This window comes from Hyperolius riggenbachi, chromosome 8 (genome assembly GCF_040937935.1).
Source record: "Hyperolius riggenbachi isolate aHypRig1 chromosome 8, aHypRig1.pri, whole genome shotgun sequence".
NCBI classification, from domain to species: Eukaryota; Metazoa; Chordata; class Amphibia; order Anura; family Hyperoliidae; genus Hyperolius; species Hyperolius riggenbachi.
The window spans coordinates 126,206,230-126,232,024 of NC_090653.1; the positions used below are offsets into that span (position 1 = coordinate 126,206,230).

General features: G+C 42.9%; 1 protein-coding gene across 2 annotated transcripts in view; it reads right to left on the reverse strand.

The window, feature by feature from the left end:
- The window catches only part of RNF128 (ring finger protein 128), a 275,011-nt gene that overhangs the window by 55,919 nt on the left and 193,297 nt on the right, over positions 1-25,795 (reverse strand). For both annotated transcript variants that reach the window (XM_068251050.1, XM_068251049.1), the window contains exon 2: positions 8,050-8,297. In XM_068251050.1, the coding sequence (XP_068107151.1) occupies positions 8,050-8,297 (248 nt within the window). The remainder of the gene's footprint in view (positions 1-8,049; positions 8,298-25,795) is intronic.

Below are 25,795 nucleotides of genomic sequence, written 5' to 3' on the forward strand. Positions count from 1 at the left end.
AATCGCTCACTAAATCGCTCAGCACTTGCAATAGCGCTGGTGATTTAAAATGTGAACAAGGCCTTAGTGTGTTATGGAGGAGAGTTAATTACAGTGGAGTTTGGTGAGTGAACCATATACTATGGGTTAAAAGCAAATGCTAGGTGATAAACTTTTGACTGACACCGTGGCCCATATGCAATTAACTTTTTCTCCTTGGAGATAATATTTCATGTTCTGTTTAGTTTGAATTAATTAGTTTTTTAATTTTTCAGCACTTTGCAATTGAAAATGCACCAATAACTAAGTGGAAAAGTTCTATCAAAACTATTGTAAGTATTTTTATGCTTGCTGGTGAGTTAAAATGCATTTTATTGAGAAAACGCAGATGAAAAAGTGAATTGCATATGGGCCTGTGTGTTCATCTGGCCACGGTGGTGGCGATTTTTATCACAGCATAAGGCCTGACTCACCCTATACGTACTGCCGTGCACATTTCAGCAGCGCGTATGGTATGCGATCAGCAAGAACATCAGAAGTGCATAGACAACACTCCTGACGTTCAGACTATACGTGCTGTGCAGCGGGTGCGATGCACTATCGCACTGCTGCACACATTTTTGGCAAAGGACATCGCTGATCCCAATCACTGCAATGATTGGGATCAGCAGTTTTTGTTTATATTTTTTTTTTCTCTGAGGACAAGCTGGGCTGCTCGAGCCATTTTGTTGAAGGATTTGCAGACAGGAACGCCTGACAAAACCAACAGAGCTTTTTTTTTTTTTTTTTTTTTTTTTTTTTTCCCAATTTACAGACAGTACAATAGCATTGGACTGTCTTTATGAGGAAGCACACTTTTATAGCTTGTTTTATATTTATGTATGAGGTTTTGTAGAAGACCCAAAAAAAGTGCAGCAGGCCCATTGTTTTACATCAAAGGAGCATAGGATTGGAAAGCGCACCAATATACGCGTACATGCAAAAAGGGCGTCGGGAAAAAAGGGCACGGGGTGTAAACGATAAGTGGCAATAACATTTTATAAAAAAAATAGTGTTGTATTTCGTTTACAATGTTTTACAAATTAAAAAACATTAAATAATGTGTAGGAGATCATAAATTGTGAAAACTATAATCTTCCCTGTTTTGAAAGTGAAACTTATACAATTATGATTATACATATATTATAGTTTTTAACAAACGCAATTATAATATTGTGTAGAACATTCATTTATAGTTTCTTCATGTAATACAATCTGTAAAGATGGTTTGTAACAATGAAAATCCTCATACATTAGTAAATATTACTAAAATGTTACTACAACTAAACCTAACCCTCTCATACAGAACCCTCCCTCTATCTATCCCTAACCCTAAGATCCCCCTGGTGGTGCCTAACCCTAAATTTCCTCTGGTGGTACCTAACCCTAAATCTCCCCTGGTGGTGCCTAACCCCAAATCCCCCCTGGTGGTGCCTAACCCCAAATCCCCCCTGGTGGTGCTAACCAAGACCCTCCTTAGTGATCACTTTATTGTGTGGATAATATTTTGCAAACAGTAAGTGATAAAATTTTAAATAACGCAGTTCTAAAACGTTAATCGACAGCGCCCTTTTTTCCTGTTCGGCGCCCATCAAACGATATTTATTATGGGAGTGAATGGCGGCTCCCTTTTTGTCCACTAGCTTCCGGTGCCCTTTTTTCCTGCTTCCCCAATATGCATTTGTTTCTAGTCTGTACCTTGTTGGGAATATAGTAAACCTCACTGATAAGCAAATCACAGCCATAGAAGTATTACTGGCAGAATACAACTTATGAGTGCAGGGGAGAGATAGAATAAGGTCAATAGTTCATGTATTTTAACTATGGGACACTTAATAGACTGCTATTGAGCAGAGACAATAAAACATTCAACATACTTTGTAAATGTTTAAATATAAAACCCCGGAGATACAAAAAAAAAAAAAAAAAAAAAATGTTGAGGAGGATGATAAATACAAAAGTTTCAATTTTCACCTTGGGTTCACTTTTAGGCCCTGTTCACATTAGCAGTTAAAATTGTCCATATAGCAGACCGTACCAGAACGTATCCTAAAGGTGACCACTAACAATCCAATTTCTAGGGAAAAATTGTTCAAGCGATCAGATAATTCTGATCAGAAGAAAAATCGTTCACTACACCATCAACGAACCAATCTTTGCTTTCTATCACAACCAACAAGAAAATCCAAATTTTGGTATGACAAAAAGCCTATTAGACGACTATTTTTATAATCGTTCGTAACCTATTGTGCCCATCAACACAGATTATATACAACCAATACGATCAGAATTTGATCGCGCAAATGATTTTTCACTAGAAATTGGACAGTTAGTGGCCACCTTAACAGATATGAATGGATCCAATGTTAACCAATGAATCTCTTCACATTGCTCCATTCAAATAGATTTGTTTGGTTTGGTACATTCTGCCGAATGGGCCACAAGTTTGGGGAGGGATCAACAAATCTGTCGCATTGACAGCGCACTAATAGAGTGGAAGGTCAGGGATCAAAAACGGATTCACAGATCAATTTTTGATCTGCTGAGTGTGAACTGGGCCTAAAAGATTCAATCTGATCCCATTGAAGACATACCTGTAGGTTTGCAGTAGGAACCAGCCTTAAAGGGAACCTGAAGCAAGAGGGATATGGAGGCTGCCATATCGCCTTAAACACAAATCGCCTGGCAGTCCTGCTGATAATTCTGGCATCAGTGGTGTCTGAATCTCACCTAAAAAAGCATGCAGCTAATCTTGTCAGATTTTTGTCAGAAACACCTCATCAGCATGCGTGTCCAGAGTCTAAGACTAAAATCATGCATGCAATGCATTGGAATGTCGTACGCTATTAGAGCGAATTGCACCAGCCATGCATTGTGAACACTGTATAGGGCTATCATTGCAGTGTAACTTTATATTTTACATAACACGTCCATTAAGTTGCACTACAACACCCCACCGTGAACGTAATCTGAGACACAGCATCAGTAGGACAGCCAGACAATGGTGGATTGGTTTAAAAGGAAATGAATATGGCAGCATTCATAACCCTCTCACATCTGGTTCCCTTTAATACTAATGTGATCCCTATGTCACCGATGCAGAAAACAATGTGGACCCAATTAAAAGAATTTATAATGATAGAGAACTGCAGATTGATAGAAAATTGCCATGACTCCAGAAATAAAAGACTTTCTGGTCAGCTTAAAGGGAACCGGAGACGTTGGGGTTGAGCTTTTACATACATACCTGGGGCTTCCTCCAGCCCCATACGCACGGATCGCTCCCACGCCGCCGTCCTCTGCTGCTTGGATGCACAGGTACCGGCACCCGTCATTGCCGCGAGTCGGCCGGCAGACGCGGCCAATTGTCCGCATCACACGGGGCTCCCTCCATATACAAACGCATGAGGCTGCCTTGTGCGCACGGGTATGGAGGGAGCCCCTGTGATGCGGACAATTGGCCGCGTCCGCCGGAAGTGACAGGACCCGGTACCGCCGATACAGGAAGTGGAGGATGGCGGCGTGGAAGCGATCCGGGCTTATGGGGCTGGAGGAAGCCCCAGGTATGTATGAAAGCTTATTCTATTTATCACAGTTCCTCTCTGGTTCCCTTTAAAGAGAACCCGAGGTGTGTTTAAAGAATGTTATCTGCATACAAAGGCTGGATCTGCCTATACAGCCCAGCCTCTGTTGCTATCCCAAACCCCACTAAGGTCCCCCTGCACTCTGCAATCCCTCATAAATCACAGCCGTGCTGTGAGGCTGTGTTTACATCTGTAGTGTCAGTCTCAGCTGCTCCCCCGCCTCCTGCATAGCTCAGATCCCTGCCCCCGTCCCTTCCCTCCAATCAGCAGGGAGGGAAGGGATGCAGGCGGGGACTGGAGTTCTGCAGGAGGCGGGGAGAGCAGCAGACTGACACTATAGAGATAAACACAGCCAGCTCTGACAAGCTGTTTGTCAGCAGCTGTGGCTGTGATTTATGAGGGATTGCAGAGTGCAGGGGGACCTTAGGGGGATTTGGGATAGCAACAGAGGCTGGGCTGTATAGGCAGATCCAGCCTCTGTATGCAGATAATATTCTTCAAACCCACCTCGGGTTCTCTTTAAAGGATTACAGCGTTTATGAAGAATCAACAATTTCCATTAATACCAGTATTGCTGTTAATTATGGGTCACATAGATAAATACCACTAAACTGCCATTCACTTCCACGGAGAACAGTGTTGAAAACTGACAATCAGCAGCCACAATAAAAGTAAATCAGTGTTTTTGTTTTGCTAGTAGTCTGTCTAATCACATGTAATCTGCAGTTCATTCAAGTGAATAGAGCTGTGGGTCATTGCTGTAAGCAAATTACATCAGGTGATGAAAGCACGGATCAAGTTTGTTTTTTTTTCAATGCTCCTTATTAATGGTTCCTACACAATTTATGATGCAGGGCAGTACATCACACTGTCTTCCCACAAAAAAGGATCATTATAGGTTACAGAGAAAGTAACATCCAATGTTCTTACTACTTGAATGCATTATAATATTGAACTGTTTTGTGAATTTATGTGCACTGTACCACCAACTAACAAATTATGTCAATGCATGGCAGGATATCCAGCCACAGTGTTAACAAGTCCTGAGACATCAAGCCTGTATGGCTAATTAGATAAAAACACATTTGCTATATACCAAATTGCCTTCTTGAAACAGAAGGTCAATGCAGGTCCTCAAGCCAAGCACTTATATAGAAGGTGTTCATTTTACCTTTACCCTTGCTTGTTGCATTTTTTATATGGGGTAATGTTTGCTGCCTTTCATATGGGGGAGGGGTGTAATGTTTTCTGAATTTCATATAGGTCCAAATGTTTTCTGCATTTTATAAATGTTTTCTGCATTTCACATGTGGGGTAACGTTTGCTGCATTTCCCATGTGGGGGCAATGTTTTCTGCATTTATTATGTGAGGTAATGGCTACTGCATTTATTATTTGATGGTAATAGCTGATTTTCATACTTCTGGGTTATTTTTGCAGTATGCCATTTTGAGGGCTCCTAATTACAAAGTGATATGTTAATATAGAAAATAAAAAGGAACCCAATGACAGAAACAATTCAATATTTAGGTAGCCACTTTATTAGGTATATTTTGCTAGTACGGAATTTTAACGGTCATCAGAACTTAATCCTTCACGACAATCCGATTTTTGGTCATGCGGTTTCTGCAAAATCTATCGTCTGCATACCCATTATGCAATTCTTCCATTCCACCACATCATGGGATGAAAATAATAAAGTGCTGCTTTATTATTTGTTTTATGTAGGATCACTTTGCCCAACTGTGTTTTGGGAGGAAGCTCTGGCCCTCTGCCTTTGAGTTATACTGTTACATAACTGTTGGCTCTGTCCAAATCCTGTCATGGCCATGCTCATTTACCCACACACTCAGGAGGGGCCACAAAAACTTTAGCAGCACCCCAGTATTCTGGGCCAGTGACTTGGAGGGCAGAGCAACACAGAAGTCAGGCAACTGGCATGGTTTATTAGAGGATGAATATGACAGCCTCCATATTCCTCTAACTTTAGGTTTCCTTTAAGAGAAGACCTACAGCGTTGATCTTCTGGTAGGAGTGCTTGTCATGTCGTCGCAGAACCGTGGAGGTTTTGCAAACTTGACAACATGGCTTAAAGAGAGAGACTCTGAAGTCTTTTTTTTTTTTTTTTTAATTTAAAAGTATTTAGTCTTTTTCAGCATTAAATTCTAAGTGGATTCCCCGCATTCTCGCGGCAGAATGAGTGTTCTATGCCAGAGAAATAGACCTGAAAAGTTAGACGACTTTGCAGGTCGCAGAATCTGCTGCCCTGGGGAGGCAGAGCTTTGCACTGTAGCTCTGCCTCCTATCCAGTCAATCTCTGCCCCTCTCAGTAAAAGACAGAAGGGTGGGAAGAGGTGGAGATTGTACTGCGTACAGCTCTGCCAGGAACTGAAGAGCCCAGGAACTTTGCTGGGCTATGTCTTTGGTAAAAAAACACTCGTGACGTGGGAATGCGGCAAATCCACTTAGAATTTAATGCTGAAAAGGACAAAAAAAAATAAAATAATTCTATAAAAATGTACGCAAGATTATAAACAGATTGTAATTTGATTCTTTTTAAAAGATTATGCAATTTTATGAGCACATTCCGCTGGAATTGCATAATGAAACACCAAATGTTCAGTTAAACTGAACACAGAAAGCTCATTCACATTGCTGTCCAATCTCAGGTGTTCCTAAACACCCTATATCATTCTATGCTCTGTGCTAGAAGCTATTATTAATCAATTAAATGGGTGGGGCAGCTGTAATCTGTGTCGGAACTGACTGTTCCCTCATGCCTGAGCCAGATGTTCCAATTTATAAAATGTAGAATATTTTAAGTAACAGACAAGACAAATAACATTAATATTGCGCTTTTCTCCTGGTGGACTCAAAGCGCCAGAGCAGCAGCCACTAGGGCGCTCTCTATAGGCAGTAGCAGTGTTAGGGAGACTTGTCTAAGGTCTCCTACTGAATAGGTGTTGGCTTACTGAACAGGCAGAGCCGAGATTCGAACCCTGGTCTCCTGTGTCAGAGGCAGAGCCCTTAACCATTACACTGTCCAGCCACAACATTACAGGTTCCAGTTCATCCTTTTATAAAGAACTGGCAGATTTGTGCCCATTGGGCATGGTGAAAGTTGGAAGACAACAGAACATTGCAAAACTCTACTTGCAGATTAGTGTATGTTAAGGACAGTGAAAGTCAGAAGTTCCTACAGGGTGTAGTGAAGTGTACAGTGCAGGGGTGTGCAGTGCGTGTGTGTGTGTGTGTGTGTGTGTGTGCAGTGCAGTGCGTGTGCGTGTAATGTAGGGAAGATTGGTGTATAGAATGAGGGTGAAGGTGGCCACTAACTGTCCAATTTCTAGCGAAAAATCGTTCGAGCGATCAGAAATTCTGATCGGACGAAAAATCATTCACTACACCATCAACTTACCAATCTTTGCTTCCTATCTATCACGACCACCAAGAAAATCCAAATTTTCATTCGACGAAAATTCATTCGGGCGACATTTTTTTCACTCGTTCATAATAGATTGTGTCCACCAATGGAGATTATTTACAACCAATCCGATCAGAATTTCTGATCGCTCGAACGATTTTTCGCTAGAAATTGGACCGTTAGTGGCCAGCTTAAATATATAATATACGTGTGCATAGTTGTAAGTTTAGGGTGTATAGATGTAAGGGTTAGGTGTCCCTAGTATATGCAGCCAGGTGTACAGGTGTCCCCAGTAAATGCAGCCAGGTGTACAGGTGTTCCCAGTATATTATGCAGCCAGGTATATAGGCTGTTCTTCCAGCCGCCGGAGGGAGCTTTGATCTGTGCGCCGCTAGTCTGGTCTTGAGTAGACAGCACACAGATCGAAGCGGCACACAGATCAAAGCTCCCTCCGACGGCTGTAACAGCGGTAAGTCCTCCCCGCCCACTGTCAGCCGCTGCGCCGACACTTAAACATTACGGAGGGAAGAGCCAGGAAGGGGGCCCACCCCAAGGTGAGGAAAGACATCCCCCCTTCCCTGCTGCTGTGCCCATCGTTCCCTTTCACTGGCTGCCTCCCTTCCTGCTCAGGGTGCTCTGGCGCCCCCCCGACTATGGGCCCTCGGTCCATGCCCAAATGGTCAGTCCGCCCCTGGTAATGGCTCAAGCACATTGTTTTGTTGCAGTGCCGATCTCAGCAAGGTGTATCAGTGTGTGATACTGTATGTAATGAGCACATATGAGCATGTGCATTTCTGTGAGCAAGCTGGATAACAGGATATTACCAGGAAAGCAAAAAGGAAACTATAAATGGACAGGAAAAGCTAAAGAAACAGTGTAATGAATGGTCAGTCATTTGGAGTGCATGTATATGTGATATTGGTTCATGGACAACACTGTTAACTATGGCAGTTTCCATTTTCTTCTCACTTCAGTTGTCCTTTAACCTTTTAAGCACCGCAAATACACAAATAAGCTCACTTACCATCTTCTGGTTCTGCGCCCGTGTGTGCCTCCAACGGCGAGCTGAGTAAAAGATGAAGTATCCCACTGTGGCTGCTGTGACAACGAAGAAAGATATGGAGACAAAGAAGATGGAATAGTGGTTTACCCAGGAACCATGCTTCTTGCCCACTTCAATCACCATGGTGACTTGAACTTGACTGCGAATAAGTTCAGCAATTTCACTTCCTTTCAAATACCCAATCATGATGGCAATTGTGTTCTTTGTACCTGTGAAACAATGGCAGAAAACAGTCTCTTAGCAAAGCAGACCACGGTTTTGTGTAGCAGCGTATGATTTATCAGTATTGTGTGTAGCTATGGATTATTCATTTCTATGCATTTTCAACATGGATACATCCTCCAAAAGGCCTTAGATGGCACACAGCGATGTCACCAACGGTCCCTCAGACCAATTCACAATGTAATCACTAGCCCCTGCTGTAGTCCAAGGTCTCTACCATAGTCTATAGCCAGTTTTTGAGGGAAACAAATAATTTGTATGTCTTTGGATGTTAATAGAAGCTAGAATGCCTGGAAGAAACTCATGCCAACAGGAAGATATACAAACTTCTGGTGAATAGTGTATAGGCTAAGCTTCAAACCTAGAATCAGGGCCGGATTTACCATAAGGCACGTGCCTACAGGCACCTGATGGAAAGGCTGCTCACTCTCCTCCTCGAGTGTTTCTTTTCTTCCTTATGCAGAGTCCTGATGGAAGTCTAAACGAGAGCTTACTCACCCTGCTCTCTGCATTCCACTGACGAGATCTCCCTTCAGTCAGGGGCACTTCTAGCTGCCTAATACTTGGGGGGCATCTCTAGCTACTTAATATTAAGGGTACTTCTGGTTAGCTAATACAAAAGGGCACCTGTAGCTACCTATGACAGGTAAGAGACTGTAGAAGTTACAACTGGTCCAGCCAGCACATTTGCGGTGCAGTTCGGAGGGGGTTTGCAGGTTCATGGAGGGTGAAGTCGAGGGGGGCCAGGACATCTGTGCCTATAGGCTCCTGTGATGTAAATCCGGGCCTGCTTAGAATTATTTTACTGTAAGGTGAATGTACTTCTCTACAGGCATGCTCAGATGAACCAAAATTCGGTTCGGGTACATTCGAATTCGGGTCCGCATGACATTCGAATTCGCCTTCGGCCACGAAATTCGGTTCGACTTCATATTCGGTTCGAGGTTACGCCTCAAAATTTGGTAAAAATTCGTATTCATGAATTCAGGGTTTTTTTGTGTGTTTTTTTTAAAGGGAATTCACATTGAAATAGGTGTACTTAAAAAAACAAAACTAAAAACGTGACGTGTGGCACTGGCAGCAGGCAATGCATAGTGTGGACCCTGGCGGTGGGACCACTGACAGCAGCAGGATAAATACAACAGCAGCAGGAGGAGGAGTGACGTGTGGCACTGGCAGCAGGCAATGCATAGTGTGGACCCTGGCAGTGGGACCACTGACAGCAGCAGGATAAATACAACAGCAGCAGTAGGAGGAGGAGTGACGTGTGGCACTGGCAGCAGGCAATGCATAGTGTGGACCCTGGCGGTGGGACCACTGACAGCAGCAGGATGAAAATGAGCGCGGTGTAATAGGTTGCCGCTTTATAAATGCAATAAATACATAAATAAATTCATAGGTAAATCAATGCAGCAGGCTAAGGCTACCTAGGCTAGCAGGCCTAGCCTGCTCACAGACTAACACTAGCCTAGCACAGTATACACTATACACTAGCTGACTAAAAACAATCAAAATACTAGCTAACTATATAAGACAACAATAAATGTGTTTAGGTGGTGTTTAGGAAGCAAAACGCTAGGTTTAGCAGTGAAAAGCACTTGCTCAGACACAGCACAGCACTGGAGAATCTCTCAGTACCAGCAGCAGTCACACGTGCGTGGCCCCGCAACATGGCCGCCGCCTTATATAGAGGGGAGGGCCAGGCTCCCCTCCTCTGATTGGTTGCTAGGTCCTCGGCAGGAGGACGTCTGATTAAGTCATCCCCGAATCCCGAAACCGAACCCACAGCTCCATCCGGCCGAATTCGAGTGCGCACATTCGGCAGGCTTCGTATTCGGGTTCGGCAGCATTCGGGTTCGGATGCAGCAAACCCAAAAACCACCCGAATTTTTCGGGAGAACTTCGCATTCGGGGTCCTGCTGAGCAACCCTGCTTCTCTATTCAAAAATATTTTGTAATGGGTCTTTTGTTCATAATGTGAGAACTTTGTTGTTTTACTGGTCAATAAACATAGTGGTTACATTGGCTGCAGAGCTTCCAGGGAGGCAGGAAATTTGGGCTCTGGAAATTCTCCTGAAGTTTGGGTGCCTGCTATGTAAACTGCGCCCGCAATTTGTAGCCGTAGCTTTCATAGCAGGCCTGCTATTTTACCCCACATTAGCCAATATGAGCGGCTAGGGTGGCGCCCAATATTTCTATTCTTTTTTCTTTGTTAGGGTTCTGTGTGAGAATAGAGTTAGGTTTAGCTTTAGTAAAATATCAGTATAATTTACTGATACTCTGCTATAAGAATTTGCATTGTAAAATGGAATATTGGTTAATTTACAGATATTCTACTAGTGGCTATTTAGTGTGCGGTTTTTGCATGTAAGCCCTTTTAGGGTTTTTTGAAGAAGCGACTTCATTTCCCACCGCTTTAGCTCTCTGTGTAGTGTTAACGCAAGAATATACCAAAAAGGAGCTGTCTGGCCTTTTCATTAAATGGAAGTTAAATGGAAGATGCTTCAGAATCACACAGGTCTATCATTGCATTGCATTGAGAAATTCTCTATTACACAACATACAAGGCATAAAACAGTGCCTTATCAGTAAAGAATTCCACAAAAACAATTAGAGGGCCAACTACAGTATAGGGATGTCTGAGATAAGATTGCTTCTATCAACCCACATTTACTTCCTCCAGATGGCTCAAGGCAATGGCATAGAATCTAGTTTTCAAAGCAGCAAACATGAAATGTTAGTTAAAATAAAGAGTTTGGGATATACTCGCTGTATGAGACTACCCCCCTCTTCCAATGCACACCAAAAAAAAAAAAAACACTCATAAAAACCATCATATACTGGTGCTATGTATGAACAGATACTGGTGCTGTACTGTATGTGGTACCCAGTATATAGGCGATTGACTGGTTGGATTGGTCAGCTCTCCTTGTCTTTATCAGAGCGGTATGGAAGAATAGATTGCGCTGTGCCCATAAAACACGCCTTTCACCCTTCTGGCCCGCCCTTGTATCCTATTTACCTCCTTCTCTGCCTCTCAGATCTTACACGTGCGCCTGCGCCGCTTCACTACAGTCCTCAGCAGCGAGATCTGAGAGACGGTAACAGGATAGGGCGTATTACCCGGCATCAATGACACCTGGCGTATAAGATGACCCCTGACATTTCAGAATATTTTCAAGGGTTAAAAAACCGTCTTATAAGCCAGAATACACTGTACTTCAGTTCAGGTATAGTGACACCTGACACACGGAGTTTAAAGAAAATATGATAGATCACAAACATGAAAGGGAAAAAAAATTATTGTTTGATACAATAATAGATAACCAATAATGGAGCATTAGTAGCAAAGGAAAATTTGCTACTAATGCTCTAATCCAATCCAATTTATTGTTAACCATTTACTCACGCAATATGGTCTCTAACCAAATGATTTAGTCAGGCTCAACAAAAGTCCTTCCCAAAAAAAAAAAAAAAAGTTTTATACTTCCCTAACAACATAACACTGCTGAAGCATAGACACACCCCCCCCCCCCCCCCCCCTGGCACCAGTGCCCAAATGACAGCGCCGCAAAAAAAAAAAATCTACATTGGTTTTACTAATTAAAGAAAGCTATAGTTTTGTACAAATTGGGCTGACATGCTTGGTTCATGGGAAGTTGCTTCAGTAGGTACCATGGCCAATGTTCATCTGGGGTGAGCAACATCTAAGGTAGAACTTGCCACCGTCAAGCTTTATGGATGTCAGCGCAGTAGCCAAGTTACCGTCTTACACTTAACAGCTCCTTGTTCATATGGCAGATAAACTAGCAAGCACTCATAGCTGCAGTTACTTTACAGGAAGATTCATTAAAAGGACTACTGTAGGGGGTAGGGAGAAAGAGTTGAACTTACCTGGGGCTTCTAATGGTCCCTTGCAGACGTCCTGTGCCCACACACTGATGCTCCGGTCCCCTTCCAGAATTTGACTGTAAAGTCAGAAACCCACTGCGCCTGCACGGTCGTGTTCTCGCTCCCACTGACAGCTGGAGCAAACTGCGCAGGCGCAGACCATACTGGGCCTGCGCAGTACACTCCTGGAGACGTCAATAGGAGCAAGGACACGGCTGCGCAGGCACAGTGGTTTTCCGATTTTACAGTCGGAAATTCTGGAAGGGGACCGGAGGCAGGGACTGGAGCATCGGTGAGTGGCTGTCCGGGCACAGGACGTCTGTGGGGGACCATTAGAAGCCCCAGGTAAGTTCATCTCTTTCCCCTTATGGAAGTACTTTAAGCCAGGATAACCAAAAGTCAAACAAAGTAGGTCTCACAAACCCCTAACTTGAGCCCACACTGCATATAGACATTTAACACTGAAGTTTAGATTTTGATGCACAGATGTTGCCTCATATTACATAAAGTAGAAGTCAGAGATGAGTCACAGAGATTGTATTTTCCAACAGGTTGTGAGGCGTTCCATTTAAGGTCAGCAGCACTTTAGAACAAAGCAATAGCTAAAGTTTATTCAGTCAACAGGGCAGGTAGGACTACATAAACTAACTATTGTTATTCTGATCAAGTATGAACTTTAAATAGATCACCTTTATAAAGCAATGGAAGCATCATCCTATTGCACCATGTGGAATCAAGTTCATGTACAACTGGACTTTTTACAGTATGTTAAATATCTTTTATTCTTCTATAATTTTGCCACAAAAAAAACAAAAAAAAACAACACTTCAATGCGAAAATATGTGGATATGTTCCGTTTCTGTGAATGCTCTTCCTGAACAAGTTATAACATATGTTATTTACAGGCAAGGGGAGAAAAAACCCTTAATTTTAATCAAGCCGCATTCCTTTATACTGCAATGCACCGGTTGGTTATGTATGCACCAGTTGCACTTTAAATGTCACATAGGTGGTGCACTGTAGTGCTTAAAGCTGTGTTACAAAGCAGCTGAAACGCCACACTGCAACGCACCACTGTAAACATGGCTTTGTGTGTTTTTTTTTTTTTATTTCTTATTAAACTTTCCTTCATCTCCCTTTTCACCTTTCCCTGGATGTGGTCAACATACTCTATACAGCAATGACGAATGATTGGAATGAGCCTGCAAATCAATAGACAGTTGTTACAATTGCAACCATGGCCACAGGTGTAAAAAAAACAAACAAACAAACAACCCCCCCCCCCCCCCCCCAAAACCACAAACAACAACTCAAGTGCCTTGACATGCAGGATACTTCCACAAACACTTGAAATAATGGGTCACTCTCAGGAAGTATCAATTCCAGTGTAGTACTATGGTGAGATGCCACGTGTGCATTAAAGAGACTTCGTAACAAAAATTGCATCCTGTTTTTTATCATCCTACAAGTTCCAAAAGCTATTCTAATGTGTTCTGGCTAACTGCAGCAATTTATACTATCACTGTCTCTGTAATAAATCAATGTATCTTTCCCCTGTCAGACTTGTCGGCCTGTGTCTGGAAGGCTGCAAAGTTCTTCAGTGTTGTGGTTCTGCTATGAACTCACCCTTCCAGGCCCCTCTCTGCACACTGCCTGTGTGTTATTTAGATTAGAGCAGCTTCACTTTTCTCTCTTATCTTTTACAAGCTGGATAAATCGTCCTCTGAGCTGGCTGGGCTTTCACATACTGAGGAATTACAAACAAGGGCAAAGCTGTTTGCAGGAAGAAAAGAGCAGCCTGAAACTTCAGTGCATGGGGGAAAAACACACAAATGAGCTCTTGAGATTCAAAAGGAATGCTGTATACAGCCTGCTTGTGTATGTATGTATTTTTCTATGTGTGGACATACTGTACATCAACCTACTTCCTGTTTTGGTGGCCATTTTATTTGTTTACAAACAAAACTTTTTAAAACTGTTTTTAACCACTTAATGCGGCGAGGAGCGGCGAAATTGTGACAGAGGGTAATAGGAGATGTCCCCTAACGCACTGGTATGTTTACTTTTGAGCGATTTTAACAATACAGATTCTCTTGAAGTCTATTCAAGATATTTCCTTGCTACCAACTCTTATTGGTATTATAACAAAGCGGCAGCAATTGGGAACAGCAACTGAACCATAAAGTGGTGGGCCATGTAAAAATCAGAGCGGCCTTAGCTCATACTGAAGTGCATAAAAAGTGCCATCTTTCTGCAGAGTAAATATCTCCAGCCCAGAGACTTTCTACGGCATTCATATTAGCTCAAAAAAACAGTACAGGTACAATATTAGTTTCATGTATTACTTTTGGTACTAAAATGAAATGCTTTTTATCACCCCCATTAGGAACATCTTACAGATAAAATTACGGTAACCAAAAAAAATATAGAATATAAAATATATAATATATAAATAAATATATATCCTACTAATATAATAAATGGGAAAGTTCGGATGTTTGTTACTCGATCACGCTAAAACGGCTGAACGGATTTGAATGAAATTTGGCACACATAGTACACTACCTGGAATAAAAGTATAGGATACTTTCTATTCCCATAACCAAAGAGACACATACAAATTTCACTGGAAAATGTAAACTGCAGCCATTCTTACACTGGAGGTGTGTTTAGCTTCTAAGGGTAGAATGGTTAAGTTGCATATATTCAGCAGTGATGCCCTGGGAGATGACCTTGTTGGTTAGTCTGTACCTCTCGGTGTTACAAGCCCTACTGCAGAGAGTCAAAATTAATCTATGCCATGCACTGATGAGGATCAAACAATCCAAAACAGTCTGTATGCATGTTGGATTATTATGGCTCTGTACAAATTAACAAGATGACACATCATTGCATGCCAGGGGTTCTGGAGGTGTGTTTAGCTTCTAAGGGTAACAATGGTTAATTTGCATATATTCAGCAGTGATGCACTGCAAATTCTGTTTTAAGAAAGCAAACTTTTGTTTTTCTTACACTGTTAATGGTAGGGCTCTCAAACTTTGCACAGTTGGTCGTTGGGAGACTAGGATTATTATTCAGAAAAGTGTTTGGAGCCTATAAAAGCCAATCAAAATTCACCTATTGATTTTCAAGGGGAATATTTACATTTCTGCCATTCTTGCACTGTTAATGGCACGAGCCTCAAACCTGGTATAGTTGATCATTGGGTGACTGGGGTTCAATTTCAGAAAGGGGGTGGAGCCACAAATAGCCAATCAGATTTGTTTCATTCCAATGCAAATTATTGTTGCCAAACACCGCAAAGCTCACAAACTTGGTAATTGAGTAATTGATTAATTGTGTGTTAGGAAAGTGGGCACAGCCAACACCAGCCAAATACATAAGCGGGCAGCGCAGGGTCATAAGTGGGCGAAGACAAATACAAATTTTACTGGGAAAATGTAAACAGCAGCCATTCTTATACTGTTAATGGTAGGGTTTTCAAACTTTGCACAGTTGGTTACTGGGTGACTGGGGTTAATATTCAGAAAAGTGGGTGGAGCCTACAAAAATAAAAAATTACCTATTGATTTTTCAGGGGAATATTTCATTGTTGTCATTCTTGCACTGTTAATGGCACACGCCTCAAACCTGGTACAGTTGATCATTGCGTGACTGGGGTTTAAATTTATATAAGGGGGTGGAGCCCCAAACAGCAAATCTGATTTCATTTTAATGCAGGTTATTGATGCCAAAGACCGCAAAACTCACAAACTTGGTCATTGAGTAATTGTGTGTTAGGGTTAGGAAAAGTGGGCGCAGCCAACACCAGCCAAATACATAATCGGGCAATGCTGGGTCATCAGTGGGCGGAGACAAATACAAATGTCACTGAGAAAATGTAAACTGCAGCAATTCTTACACTATTAATGGTAGGGTTCTCAAACTTTGCACAGTTGGTCACTGGGTGACAGATTAATATTCAGAAAAGTGGGTGGAGCCTACAAAAGCTAATCAAAAGTCACCTATTGATTTTCAAAGGAGTGGAGCAACAGCCAATTAGATTTATTTCATTTCAATACCAATAATTGATGCCAAAGACCGCAAAGCTCACAAACTAGGTCATCATTGAGTAATTGGGTGTTAGGATTAGACTAACCAGCAAGCTCATAGTGACCCAGAACTCATTGTAGTGTGTAAGGGACTACAATGGTTCCAGCGGTTCTGGAGGTGTGTTTAGCTTCTAAGGGTACAATGGTTAATTTGCATATATTCAGCAGTGATGCCCTGGGAGACATCTCAAGCTCACTCCAACCTGAATTATCGCAAATTCTCTCTGTTTTAAGAAAGCAAACTTTTGTTTTTCTTAACATCTTAGTAAGGGAGCTTTTAGGACCATTGTAATCCCTTACACTCCAATGAGTTCTGGGTCACCATGAGCTTGCTAGTTAGTCTGTACCTCTCGGTGTTACAAGCCCTACTGCATAGAGCCAAATTAATCCATGCCATGCACTGATGAGGATCAAACAATCCAAAACAGTCTGTATGCATGTCGGATTATTATGGCTCTGTACAAACTAACAAGCTGACACATCATTGCATTCCAGTGGTTCTGGAGGTGTGTTTAACTTCTAAGGGTACAATCGTTAATTTACATATATTCAGCAGTGATGCACTGGGAGACATCTCAAGCTCACTCCAACCTGAATTATCGCAAATTCTTTCTGTTTTAAGAAAGCAAACTTTTGTGTTAGGATTAGAAAAAGTGGAAAGAGCTAACACTAGCCAAATACATACCCGGGCGACCAGCTAGTGATATCTATCTATCTATCTATCTATCTATCTATCGCTGGTCGCCCGGGTATATTATAATATATTTTTTTTCCCACATGCTTTCTTTAGAAAAAATTGAGCACACATTTTCTCTGCATCGCTTGCTCACTCGCGAGGCTCCCATGCCATCACAGGTGCTGCTCCCCTCTAGTTACGCCCTTGAATGCTTTAGTGGAAAACCTACATGCATAGAGCGTCTTACTCATTTTATGGTACATATTCAGAGGGAGAAACAGCAGGCCTGACATTCTAAAAATTGTCACAATGTTAGTATTGACCTCCTGCTCTAAAACTTTTCGAATAACTCGCTTCCAACAAGTCAACAGATCAAGTTGTCAGACTATTGACTTGTTAGAAATACTGTACATACAAAACTGATGCAGCAAACCTATGGCTGAGTTCACACATAAAATGTGTGCATTTCCAGTCCAGTTGCATAAACCTAGAAAAATGGATACAAAACAGAGGACAGTACTGGACCAAAAATGTGCAGATTTATGTGTGAACCAGGCTTAAGTGATTTAAAAACAAAATGCGGTAAAACGTGTGGTAAGTGCATTAATTGTGGTAAAAAAAGTGTGGTCTTTCAGCGGTAAGCACGAGTAAAATAAATAGTAGTCTTTAAAATGTCTTCCATAAGTTAGGATAGTCTTTGGAAGATTGGGGGGTGTATTGTGATTTTTATAGGCATTCCTTATAAAAAATAAATTTATGATGGCATCATCCTGATTCAAAACATCTTTCTTTTACTGATGGCTAACAGTACAATATCCTACTTCAAACCAAGAGTCATGGATGTAACACTGGGGAAAAAAACAGCCCATCAAAATAACTCCTCAATGATTGCAATAAACTAACGTCTGGGTATGAAACATTTATAGAGTCAACTCAACCAGTTTCCCAATAACTGCTGATGATTAATAAATTGCTGTTCCACGATAATAAAATGGAGTGATTTAAGTATGTCTGTGTCTGTCACCAGTATGCACTGAACTGAGTTCCTCGTAGCAATCCCCTGGCTCATAATGAACGAAATATTAGTTTACAGCAGCATATCTAAATAGATGCCTTTATTCCGCCACAAAGGGAAAAATAGTGTCAGCAGGTAACCATTTAAGTCATCTAGTTTCACACCTTTACTGTATATACATTTTGTTTTTCACATCACTATCGAACCAAATCGATTTTTATTTTTTTTTTATTTTTAAACAAGTAGACCTTAACTCTTGCACAAGACCGAAGGAAAAAAAACCAAAATAAATCAATCAAGAAATCCTGCCTGTATGTATTTAAAGAGTTTAACCTGTCTAATCCTCCTACATCTGTTTCTAATCACAAGTTGTAATTTGATCCCTTGGTTGCGTCAGCTGACTGCCATGGCAGAGAGGCCAATTTAAAAAGCACAGGATGACAAATGATCTGCTTCCATGAAAGCAGGAAGTAGTTTTTACTGTAGATTTATTGCAGGATTTTTATCAAAGAAATGTGTTGCTTAAGGCTAGTGACACACCAGGACGTTGTGTTTAGGGGACGTTATAGGGCACATAACGTGCCCCTAACGCAACGCCTGGTGCTCTCTAATGTGGATGTCAGAGTGAGCCGCGTTGTGCAGCTCACTCTGGCGTCCGTGATGTGTACTCTTGGACGCATGCGGCATTACGTGGTCCCGCCGGCCAATCGCCACACAGAGCAGAGGCACCAGGAAGTAAACACTGCACGTCACAATGTGCAGTGAATATTAGCCATGTGCCTGGCCGCTCTCCGCTCCTCCCCAACATGACTGCGCATGTGCAGACAGTCTAACGCGGCTTAAGCCGCTGTAACGCTATGGTATGCTGCACTTGTAGAAGAACGTGCAGCGTTACATGTAACGCAACGTGGGCTGTGTGAACAGCCCACTTGTGTTACATTGCTGTACTAACGTGCGCCTGTAACGTCCCTGTGTGAAAGCAGCCTTAAAGGTTATTATGCTGTTGCTTATCTTTTAAAGCAGAGAGGACGTTCTGAGTTCAGGTCCGCTTTAACATAATTTAATGCATAGGTCAGACAGATAAATCACAGACTTCCAGGCGTACAAAAAGTGGATCACATGCCTTAAGGGGCATACACGGCGGATTTTTTCAAACGACTGGTCGTTTGGCCATCAAATCGGGCGTGTGTACGGTCGGTCGTTCAGCTGATGAACTATCCGCCAAAACCAGTCTAATCAGCTTAATGGCCGACCATACACATGCCCGATTCGATGTCGAAACGACCGGACGTTCAAACATCCAAACAACCGGTCGTTTGGAAAAATCCAACGTGTATACGAGCCTTTAGAAAGATTACAATCACATGAGCCAAATGGTGTCATATAAACAATACCAGCGTTCTCCCCAGAAAATGTTTCCAACCGGGTGGCATGAAATAGTAGCCGGGTGGCATGAAATAGTAGCCGGGTGGGTTGAGATGAAAATGCAGGGCAACTCTGCTTACAGCATAGGAGGTGAGCCGATGACAGCCGGGTGGTCACCAAATCCAGCCGGGTGGAGCACCCGGCTAAAAGAGCCTGGGGAGAACACTGAATACAGAATATTGATACAGCACTGAAGGTGCGACTTGTCATTTGGGTGTGTGACTAATTTAGCATACATCTCCATCTGTAAACCATACATTTAAACACAAAACTAACATAAGTCAGTCTAGCATTTACTGATACACGTGACGCATTATAATCTAATCTTACGGTGCTTAGCCCAAGAATCCCTGGCATTCTGAACTGGTTTGGTAGTCAATCCACACAGCCCATATAGTATAGAATTTGTCAAATGTATCCTCGCTTTTCAGAATAGTTTCCTCCACATGCCTCATCTCATTGAGCTTATGGAACCATTGTCTCATGGTATTACGGTAGGTACAGCACAAGATCTCCAATGTAAAGGAATTAGGGTTTTTTTTTTTTAGCTGCATTCAGCATATGGCAAACCAAGGTAGGTTTCTTATACCCCTTTGAATTAGTCATATGTAGTAACATACTGCCATGCAAATCTTCTATTCTTCGTGCGGTTACCTCTCTAAAAATTCTTATGACTTCAGACCAAAACCACTCAGTTTAGGGCACAAAGACCACAGCAGGTGGAGGCGGGAATTTTTCTCTCCACAGTCACACCAACATTTATCATCCCTTGAACTGTATGCATAGTTACATCGTTATTTTGGTTGAAAAAAGACATACGTCCATCGAGTTCAACCAGTATAAAGTACAACACCAGCCTGCTCCCTCACATATCCCTGTTGATCCAGAGGAAGGCGAAAAAACCCTTACAAGGCATGGTCCAATTAGCCCCTAAAGGGAAAAATTCCTTCCCGACTCCAGATGGCAATCAGATAAAATCCCTGGATCAACATCATTAGGCATTACCTAGTAATTGTAGCCATGGATGTCTTTCAAGGAAAGCATCTAAGCCCCCTTTAAATGCAGATATAGAGTTTGCCATAACGACTTCCTGTGGCAATGCATTCCACATCTTAATCACTCTAACTGTAAAGAACCCTTTCCTAAATAAATGGCTAAAACGTTTTTCCTCCATGCGCAGATCATGTCCTCTCGTCCTTTGAGAAGGCCTAGGGACAAAAAGCTCATCCGCCAAGCTATTATATTGCCCTCTGATGTATTTATACATGTTAATTAGATCCCCTCTAAGGCGTCTTTTCTCTAGACTAAATAAACCCAGTTTATCTAACCTTTCTTGATAAGTGAGACCTTCCATCCCACGTATCAATTTTGTTGCTCGTGTCTGCACCTGCTCTAAAACTGCAATATACGGTGGTTTGCAAAAGTATTCGGCCCCCTTGAAGTTTTCCACATTTTGTCACATTACTGCCACAAACATGCATCAATTTTATTGGAATTCCACATGAAAGACCAACACAAAGTGGTGTACATGTGAGAAGTGGAACGAAAATCACACATCATTCCAAACATTTTTTTAAAATAAATAACTGCAAAGTGGGGTGTGCATAATTATTCGTCCCCCTTTGATCTGTGTGCAGTCAGTTGCCCATAGACATTGCCTGGTGAGTGCTAACGACTAAATAGAGTGCACCTGCGTGTATTCTAATGTCAGTACAAATACAGCGGCTCTGTGACAGCCTCAGAGTTTGTCTAAAAGAATACTGGGAGCAACAACACCATCAAGTCCAAAGAACACACCAGACAGGTCAGGGATAAAGTTATTGAGAAATTTAAAGCAGGCTTAGGCTACAAAAAGATTTCCAAAGCCTGAACATCCCACGGAGCACTGTTCAAGCGATCATTCAGAAATGGAAGGCGTATGGCAATACTGTAAACCTACCAAGACAAGACCATCCACCTAAACTCACAGGCCGAACAAGGAGAGCGCTGATCAGAAATGCAGTCAAGAGGGCCATGGTGACTTGGTACGAGCTGCAGAGATCTACAGCTCAGGTGGGGGAATCTGTCCGTAGGACAACTATTAGTCATGCACTGCACAAAGTTGGCCTTTATGGAAGAGTAGCAAGAACAAAGCCATTGTTAACAGAAAAGCATAAGAAGCCCCGTTTGCAGTTTGCCGCAAGCCATGTGGGTAGAGATGAGCGTAATGGAGTAATTACGATTTCGCGAACTTTCGCGTAATTAGTGTAATCACGTTTATGGCCGTAAGTACATAATCGTAATGAAGAAGGATTTCGCGAAATTTCGCGTAAGCGTAATTTTTCGCGTAATTTTCGCATTGCACCGGTTATTACGAAATTAATGCGTATGGTCATGCTCCCGAAGCGGAAAAGTTGACGCATGTATCAATGTTAGGTAGCCGTCGACTTTAAGGGTTAATAGCAAAGCCCCCTTAAATGCTAAGAGCCTCAAATTTGGAGAATATATTAAGGAGATCAGGAGGAATAAGAGGAAAAAAATTTTTTTCAAAAAGACCTTATAGTTTTTGAGAAAATCGATGTTAAAGTTTCAAAGTAAAAATGTATACATTTAAAAACCCACCGACTTTAACGGTTAATAGCAAAGCCTGCTTAAAGTTTAGGAACACCAAATTCCTAGGGTATATTAAGGGGATCAGTGGGAATAAGAGGAAAAAAAATAATTCAAAAAGACCTTATAGTTTTTGAGAAAATCGATTTTTAAGTTTCAAGGGCAAAAATGTCTTTTAAATGCGGAAAATGTCAGTTTTTTTTGCACAGGTAACAATAGTGTATTATTTTCATAGATTCCCCCAAGTGGGAAGAGTTTTACTTACTTCGTTCTGAGTGTGGGAAATATAAAAAAACGACGTGGGGTCCCCCCTCCCAGACCTCTTTAACCCCTTGTCCCCCATGCAGGCTGGGATAGCCAGAATGCGGAGCACCGGCCGCGTGGGGCTCCGCACCCTGACTATACCAGCCCGCATGGTCCATGGATTGGGGGGTCTCGGAAGGGGAGGGGCAGCCAAGCTTTCCCCTCCCCCTCCGAGCCCTTGTCCAATCCAAGGACAAGGGGCTCTTCTCCACCTCCGATGGGCGGTGGAGGTGGAGGCCGCGATTTCCTGGGGGGGGGGGGCTGTTCATGGTGGAATCTAGGAGTCCCCTTTAAAAAGGGGTCCCCCAGATGCCCGCCCCCCCTCCCAGGAGAAATGAGTATAGAGGTACTTGTACCCCTTACCCATTTCCTTTAAGAGTTAAAAGTAAATAAACACACAAACACTTAGAAAAAGTATTTTAATTGAATAAAAAACATAACCACGAAAAAAGTCCTTTAATATTCTTAATTAACCATTAATACTTACCTGTCCCTTTAAATAAATGATCCCTCGAAATAGCCTCGGAAATGTTCTATCAGTTACAATGTAACAAAGTTATTACAATGTGACAACTTTGTTACATTGTAACTACGCCGCACCCGACGCCACTCGCCGCTCAGCCGCCACATACGCGTCCGTGCAGGACGCTAAGTCCCCGCAGCTCCCGCTGTCCACCCCGCCCACATCTGTCACCCACATGTCACCCACATGTGGGTGACATGTGGGAGAGCAGCGGAGCCGGCGGGGACTTAGCGTCCTGCACGGACCCGACAGAGCTCTGAGCTATATAGCTCAGAGCTCTCTAAAGCATCTTTGTATTTGGGCTCCAAGGAGCCCCATTGGTCCTTAGCAGACCAATGGGGTTCCTTCAAATCAGAAGGAACCCCATTGGTCTGCTAAGGACCAATGGGGCTCCTTGGAGCCCAAATACAAAGATGCTTTCGAGAGCTCTGAACTATAGCTCAGAGCTCTGTCGGGTCCTGCAGCACAGACGCGGAGGCGGCGGCGGCGGTGAGTGACGTCGGGTGCGGCGTAGTTACAATGTAACAAAGTTGTTACATTGTAATAACTTTGTTACATTGTAACTGATAGAACATTTCCGAGGATATTGCGTGGGATCATTTATTTAAAGGGACAGGTAAGTATTAATGGTTAATTAAGAATATTAAAGGACTTTTTTCGTGGTTATGTTTTTTGTTCAATTAAAATACTTTTTCTATGTGTTTGTGTGTTTATTTACTTTTAACTCTTAAAGGAAATGGGTAAGGGGTACAAGTACCTCTATACTCATTTCTCCTGGGAGGGGGGGTGGGCATCTGGGGGACCCCTTTTTAAAGGGGACTCCCAGATTCCACCATGAACCCCCCACCCAGGAAATCGCGGCCTCCACCTCCACCGCCCATCGGAGGTGGAGAAGAGCCCCTTGTCCTTGGATTGGACAAGGGCTCGGAGGGGGAGGGGAAAGCTTGGCTGCCCCTCCCCTTCCGAGACCCCCCAATCCATGGACCATGCGGGCTGGTATAGTCAGGGTGCGGAGCCCCACGCGGCCGGTGCTCCGCATTCTGGCTATCCCAGCCTGCATGGGGGACAAGGGGTTAAAGAGGTCTGGGAGGGGGGACCCCACGTCTTTTTTTTATATTTCCCACACTCAGAACGAAGTAAGTAAAACTCTTCCCACTTTGGGGAATCTATGAAAATAATACACTATTGTTACCTGTGCAAACAAAACTGACATTTTCCGCATTTAAAAGACATTTTTGCCCTTGAAACTTAAAAAAATCGATTTTCTCAAAAACTATAAGGTCTTTTTGAAAAAAATTTTGTTCCTCTTATTCCCACTGATCCCCTTAATATAACCTAGGAATTTGGTGTTCCTAAACTTTAAGCAGGCTTTGCTATTAACCGTTAAAGTCGGTGGGTTTTTAAATGTATACATTTTTACTTTGAAACTTTATCGATTTTCTCAAAAACTATAAGGTCTTTTTGAAAAAAAAAATTTTTCCTCTTATTCCTCCTGATCTCCTTAATATATTCTCCAAATTTGAGGCTCTTAGCATTTAAGGGGGCTTTGCTATTAACCCTTAAAGTCGGCGGCTTTTTTATATTATACGGAGCGTTACGGTTTAACGCGAAATTACGGTAGCGTTTAATGCGAAATTACGGCATGAACGAAACGCGAAATTTCGCGTTGAAAATTACGCTTACGGTATTTTCAATTACGATTTTAATGGCAATTTCGCTACGCTAATTTTGCATCGTAATCGCAAATTTCGCATGCGTAATTATAGTAATGCGAAATTACGAAAATTTCAGCTCAACTCTACATGTGGGGGACACAGCAAACATGTGGAAAAAGGTGCTCTGGTCAAATGAGACCAAAATTGAACTTTTTGGCCAAAATGCAAAACGCTATGTGTGGCGGAAAACCAACACTGCACATCACGCTGAACACACCATCCCCACTGTTAAATATGGTGGTGGCAGCATCATGCTCTGGGGATGCTTCTCTTTAGGGACAGGGAAGCTAGTCAGAGTTGATGGGAAGATGGATGGAGCCAAATACAGGGCAAACTTGGAACAAAACCTCTTGGAGTCTGCAAAAAGACTTGAGACTGGAGCGGAGGTTCACCTTCCAGCAGGACAACGACCCTAAACATAATGTCAGGGCAACAATGGAATGGTTTAAAAACAAAACACAGGGGCAGACATACGGCCGTGCCGCCGCACGAGGGCCCCTGAAGTTCCGTTGCTTCAGGGGCCCATTAAGTATTGCTGGAGTTTTATTTTTTTTATTTTTTTTCCTGGGGGGCCCCCCCGACTCCTATCCTCCCCCCCCCCTCACCTCGGGGGGGCCCCCCTCATGCGGCGGGAGAGCAGCAAATACAGGAAGTCTCCGGGGTTCCAGCAGGCGCTATAGGCTCAGCCGCTTGGTCTCCAATGTCTCTCTCCTCTGTATACTGCTCGCTACTAAACCAGGAAGTAGCGAGCAGTATACAGAGGAGAGAGACATCGGAGACCAAGCGGCTGAGCCTATAGCGCCTGCTGGAGCCCCGGAGACTTCCTCTATTTGCCGCTCTCCCGCCGCGCATACCGGGAGGGGGACCCCGAGGTGAGGGAGGATAGGAGTCGGGCTCCCCACCCGGATAGCTACCCACCCACCTACCTACGCACCCACCCGGCTACCTAACCACCCACCAAGCTACCTACCTACCCACCAGGCTACCTAATGTAACGATTTCGCGAACGCCATTGCGGCAAGCGCATGTAAATACGCCAAAACTATGATCTGGAGAGCCCCTTTAATTCATTAGCCTGGCTTTTAGAAACAGTGCTCTTCCATCTCACCACCCCTGCCCTGGGGGATGTGAGGGAGTGTTTGTTTGTTTCTGTTGTACTTACTGCGAGAAGCCATTCACCTTAAAAAACAGACCATCCACACAGGAAAAAGGTCATCTATAAAGGGGGGCAATAAAGATTCTCCAGGAAGTTTTCCC